Source organism: Phacochoerus africanus, chromosome 10 (genome assembly GCF_016906955.1).
Source record: "Phacochoerus africanus isolate WHEZ1 chromosome 10, ROS_Pafr_v1, whole genome shotgun sequence".
Classification (NCBI taxonomy): Eukaryota; Metazoa; Chordata; class Mammalia; order Artiodactyla; family Suidae; genus Phacochoerus; species Phacochoerus africanus.
The window spans coordinates 55,321,794-55,341,809 of NC_062553.1; the positions used below are offsets into that span (position 1 = coordinate 55,321,794).

A 20,016-nucleotide genomic window follows, 5' to 3' on the forward strand; every position below is an offset into this window, starting at 1 on the left:
TGGAGGAATTGGAGGTATTTGTATCTGAAAGCAGAACTGAAAGTTATGACCTAAAATATCTGTAGGAAAGGCTGGCAGTGAGCCTAGGCCCTGACCGGATCAAGTGATAACATGGCCGGTGTTCATAGCAGCTCCTCTGGGCCCTCCTGGTAGACGTGCGGAGGAGACAGGAGGAATGAATTGGAAATGTATGGGGATGGAGGGAACTGGGGCAAACGTCATGCCAGGAGTTAGCAGTTAACAGAGGTTCTCAGGGGAGATGTTATGTACGTGTAACATAGAGTCTGTGGATACACATCTTCTAAACACCTGCCTGACCTGACTCAGCCCCTCCTGCGGAGAGGAGCCTCTGGGCCCCTGCCTTGTTAAAGAAACAGTACCCCTTCGTGTGGCGCGTGCGGGGTGTCGGGCAGCCACCAAGCAGCCGAGAAGCCGTGGAGGTGCAGGTAGGTGCGGGTCGAGCCTGGCCCAGGAACCGGGTGTGAACCAGCCTCACCAGCGCCGGCCGCCCTTTGCCCCGACTCACAGCTTGCAGCCCAGGAGCTGGGTCGTAATTCGCTCCTAGGCTCGGGGCTGCAGCCTGCCAGCCACGGCGTGTTTACCTTGTGATCCACAGCCAAGAAGAAGGGAGGAAGGTTCCAACCGTTTAAGAAGTTGTTCGGCAAAAGGAAAAAGAAAGGCCCATCCGGGTCCCCGGAGGCGTCTGCTGGGTGCAGGAGCCGCTGTCCTCCGAGTGTCAGCGATGGAACCTTCTCTTCAGATGAGGAGACCCTGGAGGACAGCCTAAGGTAAAACTCGCACTTGATGTTTTCATATCTTGGCTGAAGTTCGGGGCGGGGAGTGGGGTCTCGAAGGTGGCATGGCGGTGTCCGTCACCTCCCGGCAGGTGGCAGCTGGGGTGCCAGGTGCATTCCCCGTGGGAGCTCGGGGGTGGTCCCTGTCGTACCCCAGGCCACCCTTGGAGCTGCCAGAACTTGCCTCCGGAGGAGCTTCAGTCTCTGCTCCTTGTTTTCTCCGTGTACACCTCTCCCTCTCCTCCCCCTCCCCTCCCCTCCCTCCTCCCTTCCCTCTCCCCCCCCCCTCCATCTGCTTGCCTCCCCCCCCCCCCCCGCCCCCGCACTACTCCTGGTCCTTCTCTTCTTCTTAGAGCACAGGCACTAAGTCCTGCTGTGACTGTGTCTGGAGGCTCAGACCAGCAGAGTCAGGAGGCACTTTCTACCCTGACTGGGAATCGCAGAGTCAGAGATGGTTAAGCTCAGAAGTTAGCTCCTCTGTGAAGCCCTTTCCCACTACCTGGCCTGATCTGTTAGCCCTCGACTGCAGTTCCTCAGCATCTAGAGCCATCTCCCAGAGAACTTAGCATTTGTATGGGGTTAGTGATGGGCTTGTCTGTCTCTGTCATCAGCTGCCAGTTCCATGAAGTCAGGGACCAGGTTTTATTGGCGCTCAGAAAGCGTTTCCTATGACTGCCTGGCAGTGTGTGGAGTTGCCCTAGTGTGTGCTGAAGGCATAGATGATGTCATCTGTTATTTCAGGAACCAAGCCAAACGCCCCTGTGGTCTGTCTATGACTGTTGTCAACTGCAGCTGAGCCCAGACTGCAGGATCGTCAGGCAGGCCAGGCGCATTAAGCTTGACAAGGCCCGTGACAGTGTTTGTTAGTCTTGAGGGATACCATTTTACTCCTCAAGGTCTTTATTAGGAAAACTATTGAATTTAATGGAAGGAAATGCTTTCACTAAAAGGAGAATATAGCTAGCACAAAACTTACCCAATTCTTGAAGTGTCAGTACTGGTGCAGAGGTTTGACCAGCATGAATCAGGTTTGATTTTCCTTCAGTTTCTTCCCTTGCAAAATAGTTATGTGAACCTTTTTGCCTGAGCAACACCTTAGCAGCAGAATGAGGCATAGCCACTACAATGTGACCAGGTAACCGTGTGATGCAAACTTAGGTCAAGTCTGAAAAGTTTTGCCTTGAAAGGATTGTCCTAAGAAGACACCACCTGCCCTCTTTGTAGCAGGTTATAGTTTTGTCAAGTCTCCCATTTCTTATTGAATAATTTTGGACTCTCAGATGAGCTTAGATCCCCATTCTCTTCCCATTGAAGTTGTATTTCATTTCCCTCTTGGCATTTTCCTTAAGGTTTTAAGTTTTATAAAGCCATGGGGAAATCTACATCGTATCCAGCAGCTACATTGCCATAAATAGAGGTAACATCATTCCCTGGTCTTACTATTGATGCTTGACAAACCTATGTTTATAAGACATGCTCTATTTTAATTATTTAACACTTGTTTGTGTAAAAAGAAAGCTAGAAGGATAAGCATTGGATGCTGAACTTAAATATGGCTCTTTAGGAGTTCCCGTCGTGGCGCAGTGGTTAACGAATCCGACTAGGAACCATGAGGTTGCGGGTTCGGTCCCTGCCCTTGCTCAGTGGGTTAACGATCCGGCGTTGCCGTGAGCTGTGGTATAGCTCACAGACGCGCCTCGGATCCCGCGTTGCTGTGGCTCTGGCGTAGGCGGGCGGCTACAGCTCCAATTAGACCCCTGGCCTGGGAACCTCCATATGCCACTTTCATATGCATGCTTTCACCTTGCAAGAGTCTATAAGTCTAGGAGTGTCTTCATGACCAAAAGTAGCTCATTATTGATCTGCTCCTTCTGCCTGAAATTTCTCATTTCCTTTAGGTTGTAAAGCATTTTGTTCTTGCTCGAGGATAGAAGCCTTTATTTTTCCTAGGCTATTTTGCTTTTTAGGGCCGGACCCGTGGCACATGGAGGTTCCCAGGCTAGGGGTCTAATCGGAGCTGTTGCTGCAGGCCTATACCACAGCCACAGCAATGCCAGATCTGAGCCGAGTCTGTGACCTACACCACAGCTCACGTCAATGCCGGATCCTTAACCCACTGAGCGAGGCCAGGAATCAAACCCTCAACCTCATGGTTCCTAGTCAGATTCATTTCCTCCGTAGGCTGTTATTTTTAAATTATGCCTGTGGGGGAGGCAGAACAGTAAAACATGATCAGTTTGTAACAATTTAATGTAACCTCCTTTATTAACTAAAGGCAGCTAACATTGTGTTTGCCAAAGTGTGTTAAAAAGATGTTAAATTTTCAAAGGGGAGAGGGTCATTTTGACAAATAGGTCTGGGACATTCTGGACCAAAACAACTTAAATGGGATCCTTTGCACTGGACTTCTCAGTGCCTTTACTATGCCAGTGTGCCCTGAGAGTTGCCAAGAAGAAGGATGCGGTTTGCAGCATTTCCAAGATTCCTTTAACCACAGATCTTTTTTTTTCCACGGAGAATATCCATTGGTATATTTTAAAGCAGCCACTTGTTAATCTTAATACAGTGTGTTTTGCATGTAGGTGGCCTCGTGATATTTACCTCGACTCTGAGATTGACGTTATGATTCCTATGTCAAAGATGAGGAGACTAGGGCTAGAGAATGACTTGCTGGCAAGTGGCTGAGTCACTGTTCAAGCCGTGGTGGCTGCGTTTGGAACGATCCATTTGCCTTTCTGTGCTGCTGCAGCCTTACGAAGGCGCTAGTCCCACGGTCTGAGTTGTCCTGCTGGTCCTGGGTCACAGACTCAGGGGCTTCTTGCCCTCAGCCTCCTGCCTGAGGCTCTGCTACTCAGCAGCACACCACCTGTCCTGCCGTTTACTGCATCCTGCATAGCTTCAGCTTTGTAGGAAGCGCCAGCAGCAAGCATGCTGAGACCCAAAAGGGCTCCACGGAGGCTGATTACTCTGGGAAATGTGGTGCATAGCCAGATACATAGAATATCACTTGAGAGTAAAAAAGAATGAAATACCAATACCCGGTATAACATGGCTAAACTTTAAAAACATTACGTTACGTGAAAGAAGCCAAATAACATACACCACCTACTCTGTGATTGCATTTGTATGACATGTTCCAAACAGACAGACACCCACAGCGGTAAGATGAGTGGTTGCCGGGAGCGTGGTCCGTTGCAAGGTGACTGCTAATGGGTCCGGCTTGCTTTGGGGTTATCACAGTCTTCCAATCTAGCTGGTAGCGATAGTTGTCTCATTTTGTGGATGTGCTAAGAATCATTTAAATGAGCCCTTGAAAAGGATGAATTTTATGGTTTGGGAATTACATCTCAATAAAGATGTTTTTTTAAAAAAGAATGAATGTGGCATTGATGAGATCATTCATTCCTGGCTGAGGTGCTAAGTTCATGTTGACAAGAGAGAGAAGGGGCTTATTTTCCTCCTGAAATGAAACCCTAAAATAGGAGGGAGAAATTGGGGGGAACAGAAAGGGGTGATGTGGAAGTAGGACGGATTGCAGAGGGTAGCAGACTGGCTCCGAAGGGCAAGCAGCGCTTCCCATTTGCTTGAGGGCTTTCTGCCTGCACTGGGTACACGGGAGACTTGACAGGGGAGGGTGGTGGGGAAAGTCACAGGTCCTGTCGGAGACTGCGGATTGAAATATCTGTTTCTGGTTGACCGAATGGGCCCCCCCCCACACACACCAAAAAAAACCCAATAGAAATTCTGCTCTCCACTTACATGATGCCTTGTAATTCAGTAGGCTCTCTCCTCCACCTCACGTTCACCCTGGGTGCTCACAGGTGCATGCGAGCACACACACACACACACACACACACACACGCACACGCACATGCACACGCACGCACACACCAAAAAGGTTTAAGGGACTTTCAGTCCTTCACATTACAAGTGCTGTTAGTGTTAGAGATGCGACCAGACTCCAAGTTACCCAGTTCTGCGCACGGGTCATCCTTTGGTCTAGGAGGAGCCCCCATCCCCCCACCCCTCACTCATCTCTGCTTCCTCACCCTGTCAGCTCCTCTCCAGCCTTTAGTTTGCTGCATAGATGTGCCTTCCTCAAGGGAGAAGCCTTCTCTGACCCTGAGCCGGGAAACCGCCCCCCGCTTTTGGGGCCTGCAAGGCTCGCCTTTTGGGGCCCGTGCCTGGTGCACAGCGGGCACCCACTAATACTTGCTGAGGGGCTGAATGCTTGGACCTGCCCTCCCCCCCGACTCTCCCACTGCTTCTGCCAGTGATGGTCGGATTCATCCTTGGTTTCCCATCACCCAGAGTATCGCTGTACCTCTGAGCCCCCGGAAAAGGGGAATTATACAAGTAGGTGTAGTGAGACAGCATGTCACTGATGAAATGACAGTGACACTCAGGCTCTCTGGGGACTGTGTGTGCCTTCGGTCCCTTGGCCTTGCTGCTCTTCAGAAGAAGAAATCAGAGGGAGTTCCCGTCGTGGCTCAGTGGTTAACGAATCTGACTAGGAACCATGAGTTTTCGGGTTTGATCCCTGACCTCACTCAGTGGGTTGAAGATCCAGCATTACCATGGGCTGTGGTGTGGGTCACAGATGCGACTCGGATGCCGAATTGCTGTGGCTGTGGTGTAGGCCAGCAGCTGTAGCTCCGATTGGACCCCTAGCCTGGGAACCTCCATATGCCACGGGTGTGGCCCTAGAAAAGACAAAAAGACAAAAAAAAAAGAAAGAAAGAAAGAAAGAAAAGAAGAAATCAGAGAATTTATTTTACTTGGTGACTTCTCCCTTCTTGGTAGGGACTAGACTATGCTGACATTGAACAGGGCATGGGGAAGAGGAGCTTGAAGATAGCGGGCTGGGCTGAGTGAGTCTGGGGCGGAAGGCGGACTGCTCGGTAAACGAGGTTATTGGAGACACAGGTCGAGGGAGAGCAGAGCGGAGCCGCGGTCCTCCTGTGATCACTCATGAGCTGTGTGACCTTAACCAGCCTCCTTATCTGCTAAATGGATATGCTGTCTTCCAGAGTCATGACAAGGACAAAAAAATGCCTGTGACATTACACTGCTATAAAAAAAGCGCTTTACAGGAGTTCCTGTCGTGGCTCAGTGGTTAACAAACCCGACTGGGAACCATGAAGTTGCGGGTTCGATCCCTGGCCTTGCTCAGTGGGTTAAGGATCCGGTGTTGCCATGAGCTGTGGTGTAGGTTGCAGATGCGGCTCAGATCCTGAGTTGCCGTGGCTCTGGTGTAGGCCAGCAGCTACAGCTTCGATTCGACCCCTAGCCTGGGAATCTCCATATGCCGTGGAAGCGGCCCTAGAAAAGACAAAAAAAAAAAAAGCGCTTTACAAATTCAGGGTAATATTATTCATGTTGATAACTAGTTTTTTTAAAATTTGCAGAATATAGACCAAGACTAACTCGATTCTGATGCTTGCTGCGGAGGTTATGCAGAGACCTCTCTCTACATGGGGCAGCTGAGCCCCTGCAGAGTGGTAGAGGCAGGCCAGAGGTGGGCCAGCTTGGCTCCCTGGTGACCTGGATGCTGGCCTGAGCCCAGGGGCTGGAGTAGGTGATCCTTGGACTTTCAGTTCTGAGAGTCTTGAGTTTGAAGCTTCCAAACTTTTTCCCTCTTCCTTGAATTTTTTTATGACATATCCTTTTCTTTTGTAACTAGTAGGTAATGGGTACTCTAGATTGTATCAAGCATCACCTATTTTCATAGAGTACCAGAGTCCAGGATGCCCCAGAAAACAGAATCTGACTTTACTCTCCTCCAGCAACTCCAGTTTGTTTGATGAGGATCGTTAATTGGTCTTTAGCATTTCATCTGAATGAGTCTCACGGATCTGTTTAGAAAGAAAACTGCTGATCAATGACAATTGCCTCTGTTGTCATGGATACAAGCTGCAATTGGACTCTAATTATATTTCCTTATTCCTGAAGTAAATCCCTCATCATTGCCATGGTAATTACCCAGTATCTCTGGTCCCAAATTACACCATGCTTGTCCTGCACGAGGGTGGCGGCAGCAGCATCGTGTGCAGGGGCTCAGTAGCTGCTTTGGAGTAGCTTTGGTAGGGTCCCTGCCTGAGAAAGGGCAGTGATGCTAAAGTCTTTGCACTCTGCCTTCCCCTAACCTGGATCCGACTCACTTACACAGTCTTACAACACAGATCCTGAGGGATGAGAGTAGCAGAGAAATCGGAAGGAGAGGGGTTTGTGGGAAACAGCTAATGCGTTTGGTTTTGTTCCTGTTGCGTTTGCAGGGTCCTTAGGGCTGCTGGGAACACATGTGGGAGGAGGTGAGTGAGACAGGAGTGAGATAGACAGTAAGGAAAAGTGATTGTTGGGAGTTTCTGTCGTGGCTCAGCAGTTACAAACCCGACTAGAATCCATGAGGACAGGGGTTTGATCCCTAGCCTTGCTCACAGTGTTGCCATGAACTGTGGTGAAGGTCACAGATGTGGCTCGAACCTGGCATTGCTCTGGCTGTGGTGTAGGCTGGCAGCTGTAGCTCTGATTCAATCCCTAGTCTGGGAACCTCCGTATGCCAAGGGTGTGGCCGTAAAGAAAAAAAGGCAGAGAGAGAGAAAAAGAGAGGCTTCTCGGTGTTCTCAGCATCACAAGAGAAGATTCCCACCCAGCAGGTTGCATGGCTTCCATATGAGCAGGTGGTCAGAGGGTAAGCTGCAGCTCTGAGGCTCACTCTTAATACATGGAGGGGGAGGACTGGCCTGATTTGCAATCAGTTGTGAAAGATCTTTGAATGTCAGGAATAAAGAAATCCAGATGAGCTCTGCTAAGGTGCAGTTAGTGGTAAGCGTCCCTCCACCCCCAGCCCTGTAATTCCTAGTTCCCAGCTTGCTCAGGACAGGGATCCCACCAGGCTCTTTGTTCATACGAACAGCGTGTCAAACTGAGATCTCCGCACGTGGGCCATTCAGTGTCCATTCCAGCCCTGCCTCAGAATCCTAAAATTCTAGACCTCTGGGCAACCTTCGTACCCACCGTGTCTCAGCTTCCTCTTCAGAGAAGAGGAAATAATTCTATATATCATAGAGTTGGTTGAAGCCAAAATTGATAACCGAGATTGCCAGAGATTTAAAATTAAACAAATTGCCCAAGGATGTGATGTTAACTCACATTATGTAAACTGGACTGTTTAGAAGAGTGTTCATTGTGTGACTGGTAAACCAATGACCATTCTCTTCCACTGTTTCTTCTCAGAACATTAAAATCGGATAAAAACCAGTTATAAGTAGAAAAAGGTGTGAATATTTTTCATCCCTTCGAAAAGTAATCCTCCTAAGAGCAATGGCTATATCAAAACGTAGGATCTGACACATGTAGAAAATTAATAAATATCAAAACATGGTTTAGGTACCCCCACTTTTGGCTGGGAGCAAATCATTGTTCCCACTGAGGACAACTGGAAATGCACATAAATTATTAAGTTAATAATGCATATAAATTATTAATAATTATTAAAACAAAGACATCTGCCTAGAAGGTGTGCAGATTGCTGCCGAGGCATCAGGCTTGAGCAGCGAGATATGTGGAAAAGGGAGCCGTTGCGTGGAGCCCAACTTCCTGCGTGTTGCTTCTCTCCTGTGGGCATTAGTTGCCTCCTGAGTGCAGGTTGGAGACCAGAAGGCCTGGGGTGGCAGCCAAGAGAAGGCTGCAGAGCTGCAGGCCATCACATGAGGCTGCAAACACCAAAATGAGTGCTTGAGGGCTGAGGGACTGAATTCCCCAGGAGGAGAGAAACCTTGAAGAATGAACCTAATTCTGGGGAGCAGTTTTCCTTTGAGGCATCTGTTGATAAAGCTGCACAGGGGTAGAGGCTGAAGAACGTGGCAGAATTATTAGCAGAATTGTGGTGCTAGAAAGACGAAAGCTGGAGCTAGAGACCTACCAGGGATGAGGGGCATAGTCTTGGCGAGACTCCGGGAGGCTTGTGCTCTAGGAACGGGGACAGAGCAGAGGTGGTCTAAGCCTTATGATTGCTAAGCTGGCACCATGCTCCAGTCCCTGATTGGACTGAGGTGATCTGCCCTGTGCTCCCCACTAGAGGAGCAGCACATTCTCTGGAGAAGGCAGGAGGCCCACACATGCAATGTTTCCTGCATTGTGTGTAGAATTCAATAAAATGTTACCAGGCAGTTGAGAAACAGACCATGAGGAAAACTAGATAATGGAAAGGAGAGTCAGACTCTGCCACTTCAGACAGAGCCTTTCAAATCATTGGGATTAATCTAGTCAACAAAATAATTGACAAGGTGGAGAATTTCAGTGGAGAACTGGAATCTCTTAAAAAGAATCAAATGGAGATTCTAGATCTGGAAAATGCTAGATAATCAGAACTCAGTAGGTGGTTTTAACTGCAGACTAGACACTGCTAAAGAGAGGATTAATGAGCTGAAAGCTAGGTCAGTGAAAAAAATCCAGATTGAATCATATTGAGTAAAATGAATGACAGGGAGTTCCTTTGTGGTTCATCAGGCTAAGGATCTGGTGTTGTCACTGCTGTGGCTCTGGTTACAGCTCTGGCACAGATTTGATCCCTGGCCTGGAAACTTCCACGTGCTGTGGATGCAGCTCTAAAAAGACAAAAACAAAGAAACAAAAAACCTGTCATTTAAAAAAAAAAAATACACACACACACACACACACACACACACACACACACGGCGTTCCCGTCATGGCTCAGTGGTTAATGAATCCGACTAGGAACCAAGAGGTTGTGGGTTCAATCCCTGGCCTCGCTAAGTGAGTTAAGGATCTGGCGTTGCCGTGAGCTGTGGTGTAGGTCTCAGACATGGCTCGGATTCCATGTTGCTGTGGCTCTGATTAGGCCCCTAGCCTGGGAACCTCCATTGCTATGGGAGTGGCCCTAGAAAAGGCCAAAAGACAAATAAATAAATACTGTCCTTTGTCACAGATGACCTCATTGTATACAAAATAAATCCAAAAGAATCAACAGTCATATTACTATGATTAAGTTAGCTAAGCCTAAAATCAATATATTAAAGTGATATTTTAATATTCAACCAATAAACAATTAGAAAAATTAAAATATTAACCTCTACCATTTACAGTAGATTCAGAAACACAAATATGTAGAAGTAGGAGTTCCTGTTGTGGCTCAGTGGGTTAAGGACCCAATGTCTCTGTGAGGACGCAGGTTCGATCCCTGGCCTCGCTCAGTGGGTTAAGAATCTGGCACTGCCACAAACTGTGGGTTGCAGACATGTCTTGGATCGCGAGTGGCCGTAGTGTAGACTTGCAGCTGCAGCTCTGATTTGACCCCGGCCCGGGAACTTCCATGTGCCACAGGTGCAGTTGTAAAAAGAAAAAGAAAAAAAAAAAACCAAAAAAACAGAAATCTATCAAAATATGCAAAAGACCTCTGCAAATAAAAGTACAAAGCACTGAGAGAAAGTAGAGGATCTAAATAGGGGACATTCAATATTCATGGGTTAAAACATTGACTATTATAAAGACGTAAATTATCCCCAAATTTATCTCTAGATCCAGTGCCATCACAAAAGTAATCCTAGGAGTGTTATGGAGAGTGTGTGTATGTGTGTGAGAAAGAGGGTTTATTATGTAGAAATGCAGAGACAAGAAGAGTCATCTGGGAAAATAAAGCTGGAGAATATATAAACTGTAGATATGGACTCATTAAAAAGTTACAGTAACTACGACAGTGTGGGATTATTGCTGTAAAGACAAATAGATCCGTGGACACAGGCCAGAAACAGGCTCACACATGTATAGTCACTTGATTTAAGGCAAGTCACACACTGACTTCAAGCCTGTGTTTCCTCCCGTATAAACAGGCTCAATAAGAGAGCCTACCCTGTATAGTTTAAATGTCACATGGTGTCACTGAGGTAATAGATTAAAGAAGTGGGCACACACGCAGGCACAGAGCAAGTACTGTGTAAATGCAGCCAATGTTGCTATTCCCACTGGGACTACACTGTTGTTATAATCATTACTACTCCTATTCCCACTGGTCACTTTCTCTCTTTTGCAGCCTGACCATCTGGAATGGGGGACTATGGGGACATTAAGCCCTGGTTGGCAGCAGGGACACTCAGGACAACACAGAAGAGCAGGAAAGTGTCAGTTCTTAGCTTTCCTGGAAAAAAGAATGAGAGCAGGGAAATAAACCTCATGATGTAGTCAAAAGATGGATTTAGAAGCTGGAAGGGAACTTGGCCGAGTGCGGGTGTATTGTGTATGTGCAGCTCTGAGACAGTAGTTGACGTATATTAAGCATCTAAAGTGAACCTGTGCATCTGTGTGTGTGTAGGAACACTTGAGAGCCTGTATATGAATATAAGCCATTTGTTAAAACACTGGGTTACCTCTTCTTTCATCTGAACTACAGCCATGGATCCAAGAAAAAAGTTTAGATGGGTTATTGAAAGGTCTAACTCCATAACTTTCCATGAAAATTTTATTTCATAGCCTTTTTAGGTGAACCTGCAAGTTCATTGCCTTTCATGCTCATATTTGTGTCCTAAAACTGCCTTCCATTTCACAAGGTAGCTCGCTGCTCAGCAGTATCTTGGGCTGTTTAGCTGAAGTCTCACCCATTACTCCAGCTGTTGAGTGTCCCCCACCCTCCCCCGTCCCAACCCATGTGGCCTCAGGTCCCCAGCTCTCCAACTGATGCACCAGCAGTACTTGAGAGCTGGCCCCACCTCAGAACACCTCAGCTGCTGCCCTGGGACTGTATCCAACAGATCCGGATTCTTTTTCTCTCACTTATGCTTCTGTTTGCGTGACTTTTTTTTTTAAGTTTTATTATTATTATTATAGTTTATTTGCAACGTTCTAACAATTTCTGCTGTACAGCAAAGTGACCCAGGCACACATACACATTCTTTTTCTCACATTATCCTCCATCATGTTCCATCATAAGTGACTAGATATAGTTCCCTGTTCTATACAGCAGGATCTCATTGCTTATCCGCTTCAAATGCAAGAATTTACATCTACTAACCCCAAACTCCCAGTTTATCCTACTCCCTCCCCTTCCCCCTCAGCAACCATAAGTCTGTTCTCCACGTCCATGAGTTTGTCTCTTTTCTGTAGGTAGGTTCATTTCTGCCCTATATTAGATTCCAGATATAAATGATGTCATATGGTGTTTGTCTTTCTCTTTCTGACTTAATTCACTTAGTATGAGAGTCTCTAGTTGCATCCATGTTGCTGCAAATGGCATTATTTTATTCTTTTTTATGGCTGAGTAGTATTCCATTGTATATATGTACCACATCTTCTTAATCCATTCATCTGTCAGTGGACATTTAGGTTGTTTCCATGTCTTGGCTATTGTGAATAGTGCTACAATGAACGTAGCAGTGCATGTATCTTTTTGAATGAAAGTTTTGTCCAGATGGATGCCCATGAGTGGGACTGCTGGGTCACATGGCAGTTCTATGTTTAGTTTTCTGAGGTACCTCCATACTGTTTTCCATAGTGGTTGTACCAATTTACATTCCCACCAGCAGTGCAGGAGGGTTCCTTTTTCTCCACACCCTCTCCAGCATTTGTTATTTGTGAACTTAATGATGGCCATTCTGACTGGCGTGAGGTGGTACCTCATAGTAGTTTCGATTTGCATTTCTCTAATAATTAGTGATGTTGAGCATTTTTTCATGTGCCTGTTGGCCATCTGTATGTCTTCTTTGGAGAAATGTCTATTAAAGTCTTCTGCCCATTTTTCAATTGGGTTGTTGGTTTTTTTGCTGTTGAGTTGTATAAGTTGTTTTTATATTTTAGAGATTATGCCCTTGTCAGTAGCATCGTTTGAAACTATTTTTTCCCATTCTGTGGTTGTCTTTTTTTTTTTTTTTATAGTTTCCTTTGCTGTGCAAAAGCTTGTCAGTTTGATTAGGTCCTATTGATTTATTTTTGTTTTTCTTTCTGTTGCCTTGGGAGACTGACCTAGGAAAACATTTGCATGGTTAATGTCAGAGAATGTTTTGCCCATGTTCTCTTTGGGTGACTTGAAATAGGTTGTTTACTCCCTGAGTTTTATCTGCAACAAAATGGTGGTGATGAGTTAATGAAAGTGAAACTCAGTGCAGTGTTTTTATCAGTCAGGGCCAGTGCCTGTTCCTGTGGTCATTGACAAAGTTGGCACAGCCAGGAGGCTCACATCAAGACTTTTGTTTCTAAACCTCCTGTTTTGTTGCTGTGCTGCTTGTGCCTCAGTGAGTTTGAAGGTGATATCTGGGTCTTTGTCTTCCCAAGTCAGTGCAGACCTAGTGGGCCCCTGCATTTCAGTGCAAGGGTGCCAACTGGAGCCCCTTCCCCAGTGCTGGCTCTTCTTTCCTGCCGCTGGTCACTGATCACCCCTCCTTGGCAGGACCCCTTTCTGGGGAGGAGACACAGGGGCGGGGCTCTCCCGCCCACAGGAGAGCCTCCTGTGTGCCTGGCATCCTGTAGCTGTGCTGCTTGAGAGAGTGCACTGCTGCCCTGTCCCTTCCCTCCCGAGGGACCTCATTTCCCAGATCTAGTCACAGCAGCGTCCCCCTCCTCTTCCTGCAGTTACCCAACCACACCGGCAGGTGCAAGTGCAGGGGGCCTTGAGGCCCAGCTCTTGAGGGCACTTTCCACCTCCGAGCTGCTGAGCGCAGGAAGCCCTCGTTATCTCCTTAGCGCACATCTCCGCCTCTCTGAAGTCCCCGAGTCTCCACAGAGAGGCTCTCTCCCCACGGTCCGTCGGCACGTCCAGCCCTCATCGTCCTTGTTCAGATGAATGTATCTTTCTTCCAGTTGGATGGCAAGCCTGAAGGAAAGACTCTTGCCTCTTAGTTACTTAAAAAGTACTGGTTGAGGAGTTCCCTGGTAGCCTAGCAGGTTGAGGATCCAGCATTGTCACTGCTGTGGCTCAGGTTTGATCCCTGGCCCAGGGACTTCCACAAGCCATGGGCATGGCCCAAACAAACAAAAAACAAAACAAAAAAAAACCCCAACCCCTCCTGTTGAGCAGACTTACTGGGGAAAGAGTGATAGTGACAGCTCATTAGGAGAAAGGCCCCTGTGGTTAAACTGGCTGCAGTGCCATCTGTCTTGGGTCCCTGCAAACAAGCCGCGGTCTCTGTATTCTCCCTAAAACGGTCTTATGGGAGACAGGCTCCCCGATTCCTGGGGGACGCCCCATACCCCCAGCTACCTGGCCGAGGACACCGGGCTTAAAGTGCCTTCTGAATGAGACAGGAAACTGAATGGCCAGAAGGAGTCCCATCATCCTAATAAAATGAAGCCCATGATTTGCATTCCAGGTCCTTCAGCAGTTCTCTGGGAACCCGGGCGTTTTCACATGACAGTGTTTTTATCCCTGATGGGGGAGCAGAAAGTGAGCAGACAGTTCAAGCAATGTCACAGGACAGCGTCCTGGGCAAAGTCAAAACTCTTCAGGTAAGAAGCTCAAGGTTGGACTGTCAGAGCTACAGAAGGGGCCCGGCTCCGGGGAGGCGGGGAGTGGAGAAGCCTCTAACCTGGCCTGGAGTGATGACGGGGCAGCCCAGGGCCCCTTCCTCCAGCCTGGCTCAGTTCCCTGGAAGCCTCTGCCCACCTGCGTGAGGCACACTGTCACCATGGGGCCCCACCCTCATAACAACACCTCTCCTTTGTTCTCAAGTTGTCACCTTGTTTTTAACTGGACTTGATGGGGACAAGCTCCCAGGAGAAGCTGCAGAACTTGGGTGGGAGGGAAGAGCCCCTAACCTGGCTCAGCGGGTTAAGAACCCGACTAGTGTCCATGAGGACTCGGGTTCGATCCCTTGCCTCGCTCAGTGGGTTAAGGATCCAGGATAAGGATGAGCTGTGGTTGAAGACCTCCCTGTTCACCTGGGAGCTGGGCTGGTTTCCTATGTAAAACCGACTCAGGAACAACTCCTTAATAAGGGAAATATGATAAAATCATTCTTCACCAAATTAGATGGAAATAACAGGGCCTCCAGGAGAAGCAAGGGAGCAGAGACCCTGGGGTCTGTCTGTGCAGGTCAGCCTGAGTGCTCGGTGGAGCTCTCCCGACAGACATGCCTGAGCAGGCATTTCTCTGAGCTGGGGAATGGTCCAGATTATGAACGGGGCCACTGGGTCACTGATTTTCATGTTTCTATGTCTCCAACAGTGAATGAGTCAGTAAATAAATGAATGAATGAGCAAAAATTAACAGGAACAGCTGGCTTGAGTAGCTACTGGCACGATGAAGCCTTGCACTCAGAATTTTCTCTTCTTGCCATAATCTTGTTTCTACTGAATCTTAGCTGTGTATTGTGTGATCTGTGTTTGGCTACATCTTGCACACACTCTCAGCTGAACAGAGCCTGGGACCAGCTGGGGAGGAGCCAAGGCCCAGCAACCACACCCAGACTTGCGGAGATCTTTGTACCTCCTGCACCTCTGCCCAAGGCCATCATCACCCTCAGAACCAACCAGGCACTTCCTTCCCATGGCAGTGTTTCCTAACTGGGTCCCAGTCCTGGTGCTTGGTGCTCATATTGCTACACGTCTTACAGGCTCAGAAGTAAAAAATAAGCGGCCACTTCTCCCAAGGTGGAGAAGAGGGAAGGGGGGGGAATGGCCTAAAGAACCCTGCCCCCTCCCTTTTGATTCCTTGACTATTATTTGTGAGAAGTAATGAACCCTCATAATATCCCCTTTCTGAGGGGAATGACTGAATGTTTTCAGTCTACAAACCAACCGTATTTTACAAGGTCTTTCATTTCAAGGAGTTCTTTAAAAATTAATAATAGGAGTCCCTTCGTGGCTCAGTAGGTTAAGGATCAGGCGTCATCACTGCTGAGGTTCTGGTTACAGCTGTGGCTTGGGTTTGATACCTGGCTAGGGAACTTCCACAGTGCATAGGTGTGGCCAAAAGAAAAAGTTAGATAATAGTCTTTTATGTCTTTAAGGGTATCTGCTTTGTAAGGTCACACCCATGCCCCTGCCACTCCAAGAAGAGGATTTGGAGTTGTAAAAAATAGGTAATTCTGAACTATTGAAAATATGGAAACTCACTAGAAATATGTGAATGCCTATTGTTTGTGTTAATGACGTAAGGCATAAGTTTAAAGAATCTGATGTCATAAATAATCAAATGTAAAAGGCCAACTTTCCTGAGGCAACAGTTCTGTTCAGGCAGGAGGACTGTGAGTCCAGCAGGATAACTGTCTGATTTGCATGCTCTCCTTGGGACAATATCTATTCATACAAGGTCTGCTGGATCTTGCTTCTGCTACATGGATTTACAAGCTTCCTTATGGCTCTAAAGTTATGTTTTCAAACAGTAAAATAAGAGGTTATGCTCTTCAAGGAGGGAAATGGGGACCATTATCATAGCAAATGTGATTTCTGGAGTGACATAAGCTATAACTGTATCACCCCCAAAAGACTGTGCTTTATTTTTCAGTCGACTAAGCAGTATGTTCCTGGTAAGTTGCAGAAATACTAGTTAACTTTATTAACTTGCATGAATGCTTTGCATTTTTCCATAAAAACGTTATGCTGGCATTGATGCTTAGTAAGCAGCATAAAAGACCGCCCCCTCGTAGATTCCAGCATGGAACGAGAGTGTTTAGTTATGTCAAAGGCATGTATGTTTTCTGTGTCTGAAATTGTCTTTGTGTGTGTGTGTGTCTGTTTATTTACAAAAGGGAACAAGAGAAGTAACAGGTAACACTTCTTTGACAGTAAATGTCCTAGAGAGCTGGTTAGCCACGGTTATTAAAACAGTCTTTTGAAATGAGATTTCTACTGGAATGCTGTTTGTAAAAAAGAAAATTAAACCTGAAAACCCGCTTTTCCCAGGCATCAGGAACTTCCCAGCCCTTAGAAACCAGACAGGTGCCTGTCACCATTTGGAAAGGTTGCCCTCTAGTGTCCACGAGGTCACCCGAGCCGGAACCGTCCTGTGGCGCACACACTGAGGACAGAAAGACTAAACACAGCGTAATAATAAGCCCACTCTCTTCTGAACAAAGTGCATCTAGCACCTGACAAAATTCCCGTGGCGAGCAACTGAACCTTTAAAAGAACACCTGTCTTTTTTCCTGATCCTAAAAATAGAACATGTGCATAATGAGAACAAATCTGAATATGCAGGACAGTTACAGGGACAGAAACAGCCTTTTTGAGGCCCCAAACATCATAGTCCATTGCTCTGTGGCCTGGGGTAAGCAAGAAGCCGGTGGCAGACCTCCACCACCCCGGCTCTGTGGTCTCAGGCAAGTCTTTTAACCTCACTGGGCCTCCTTTTCCCCATTTGAAAAATAAGAGGAGGCATGTGAGGGGTGATTGGAAAGACCCTCCAGTTCTTAAAGTCTGCCATCTGTACCCAGTCACTGTTCACCTGCAGCGGCATGGAGTGGCTTTGGAAGCTTTGCGCTTCATTGTGCCGGGACCACCGTGACCTTGATGTTTCCTCCAGCTGCACAGAGCACGGGGCGGGGCAGGGCCTGCTTATTTCAGATCAAACCAGGCTGTGAAGTATGTATGTACCTACTGATGGTAAGACTCGAGGACATCAGGGTCTAAGCCTGCAGGTGTTGTTTAGACTCATACCACAGCTTTATCAGAAAACGCTTACGAGTCTGTTAGTCTACAGGCTATTTAGTTCAGAAAGAAAAGCTCTGTCTTCAGTAGCTTCTCTTGTCCGCCAAGCTGGATTCCTTTTTTTAGGGCCGCACCCACGGCATATGGAGGTTCCCAGGCTAGGGTTTGAATTGGAGCTGTAGCCGCCAGCCTACACCACAGCCACAGCAACACCAGATCCGACCCGCATCTGCAACCTATGCCATAGCTCACGGCAACGCTGGATCCTTAACCCACTGAGCAAGGCCAGGGATCGAACCTGGATGGATCCTACGTCCTCATGAATACTAGTCAGATTTGTTTCCACTGAGCCACGACGGAATGCCTGGATTTCCCTTTAAAATGCCAAAGTGTTTTTACCTTTGAGGGTTTGGGCATCTCAGGCAGCTGTCAAGGACACAAAGGATAAATACCTGCTCTTCTGCACAGAGCGAACATCTTTAAATCTATATGTTTTTGCTTTTCCTTATTCTGTTATATTTGTTTTAATCGAGGGCATGTCTGGAGTTCGCTCAAGAAGACGGCACCTTCCTTTCCCTCTGCTTCGTTCTCACAGACTTGGCCTGAAGGGTGGCCGTGAAAAATATGGGGAACTCTAAAGCGGCAGTGTGAGAGCGGCAGAATTCCACTTGCTCGGAATTTCCACACTGTAGGGGAAAGCCTCATAAATACAGATGTGCAGTCCTATTACATCGTTCTTGGCATTCCACCGTGCCACCCAATGGCCCCATTTGAATGAATAAAATATTGCCCCTTTTAACTCACATTCCAGTCTAACAGTGACTCCATTCAGAGCCACAAGAAGCGTGGACCCAGTTTAGGCACAGTGGTTCCACTCTCCACTCTGGTTACATCTCAGTGCTTGTAAAGAATCCATGATCTGGGAGTTCCTGTCGTGGCTCAGTGGAAACAAACCTGACTTGCATCCATGAGGACGCAGGTTCGATCCCTGGCCTCACTCAGTGGGTTAAGGATCTGGTGTTGCCATGAGCTGTGGTATAGGTCGTAGATGCAGCTCAGATCTGAGGTTGCTGTGGCTGTGGTGTAGGCTGCTGGCTGCAGCTCCAATTCAACCCCCAGCCTAGGAACCTCCATATGCTGCAGGTGGGGCCCTAAAAAGCAAAAAAAAAAAAAAAAAGAATCAATGGATATGTTTAAAAAATAGATAAATGATAGGTAGGTAGAGTAGTAATAGTTTCTTTCTCTGAAAACTTAAAGACAAGACTCATCTTAGCAGTCTGGTTTTCAGTGGTGGCTTCTATCACAGTTCTTCTCATGACAAAAGTCACCGAAAAGCCACATTTATCCCCGTGTTCAGTTCACACCACACCTGAGCTTGCCAAGTAGGTTTTAGCAGTCACCCTTCAGCTGTCAGTACATCACTCAGAGTGCCTGCCAGCCCAGTCTCCTGGCATCAGCTGCAGGAAGCGTTTGGAGTAGGAGCCACAGGGCAGGGGAATGTGCAGGTCACAGAGCCTTGGCCTCCAGCACCTGAAGGTCAGTCACCACCTGAAGGTCAGTCACCACGGCCCTGGACCTTCAGCCCTGCCCGGCCTGTTCCACTGTCTCGTCCCTGGCCCTTGGGGGTGTGTTCAGAAAGGCCGTCCTTGGTTGGTAGCCCCCTCCCTCAAAGGTGGCGGTCACTTCTTTCATGACCTGGGTCCTCCCTCCTCCACCCTGCTCCCCCGCCCCAGCTCCCGAGTGGCAGCCAGAAATTGTTTTCTCTAGAGGGATTTTAAATCGGCTACTCTATGGAGATGCTCATCATTCTCAAAAGCAGCAGCCTTCTGTTTCTTTGGCCGGGATGAACAATCCATGACGTGCCTCAGCGCTTTGATGTGCATGCACATCCTCATTCTCTCCCTCTTCCCTCTTCCTTCCCGCCCCCTTCAGTTGCTGCACCTGCCATGGGGTGGGGGTGGGGGCTTCTTCTCCTCATACCTCCTCTCTGCCCAGCCCCCTCCTCTCAGTTTGCCTCTTTTTCTTTATCCCGCTACATCATTTCTTAACATCGCTCTCTCTATTCCCCAGCGTTGTCCCGTGAACCTTATTTCACTTGTTCTTTTTCTTATTACTCAATGAATTTTATTACATTTATGTTGTACAACTATCATCACAACCCAACTTTATAGCATTTCCATCCTCACTGGTTCTTATTGCATCTAATTTTTTTCCCATTTTCTCTTTCACTTTCTGTTGGTAGCCATGACAGCCATCCCATCTTTGGAGTTGATTTCAATCTAGACTGTGATTACATTTTGCCATATTCTTTTTTTTTTTTCTTTTCTGTATCCTAAGCATCAGGTGGACCAACATCACTATTCTAAAAAGTGCCCTGATGTAGAAAAACATCATTTCATTCTTTTTTGTGTTGGCCAAAATGCTAACTAAATGGCCTCAGAGTATTAAGCCAGGTTCTCCTTGGAAGCTCATTAGAGTTATTCTTTGCATTGTTTGTGGAGGAAATGCCCTCCTCTCAGTCATTCAGGAGCACTGGAGGATGGCAGATGCCAACACCAAGGGTCTCAGGCTAAGGATCCAGCAGTGTCCAGTTCATGGCCAACACTCCTGAAAAGGGACAACTGGTCGA

At 47.4% G+C, this 20,016-nt stretch overlaps 1 protein-coding gene across 3 annotated transcripts in view; it reads left to right on the top strand.

The window, feature by feature from the left end:
- Window positions 1-618: 618 nt before the first annotated feature.
- CRACD (capping protein inhibiting regulator of actin dynamics) overlaps window positions 619-20,016 on the top strand; it is a 56,059-nt gene continuing 36,661 nt past the window's right edge. Inside the window, exons 1-2 of one of the 3 annotated variants that reach the window (XM_047798082.1) lie at window positions 619-788; window positions 14,111-14,246. In XM_047798082.1, coding sequence (XP_047654038.1) covers window positions 14,205-14,246 — 42 coding nt within the window. In that variant the 5' untranslated portion in view covers window positions 619-788; window positions 14,111-14,204. Of the gene's footprint in view, window positions 789-14,110; window positions 14,247-16,245; window positions 16,268-20,016 lie in introns of those variants that run through there. The other 2 variants (XM_047798079.1, XM_047798081.1) reach the window with 2 other exon arrangements.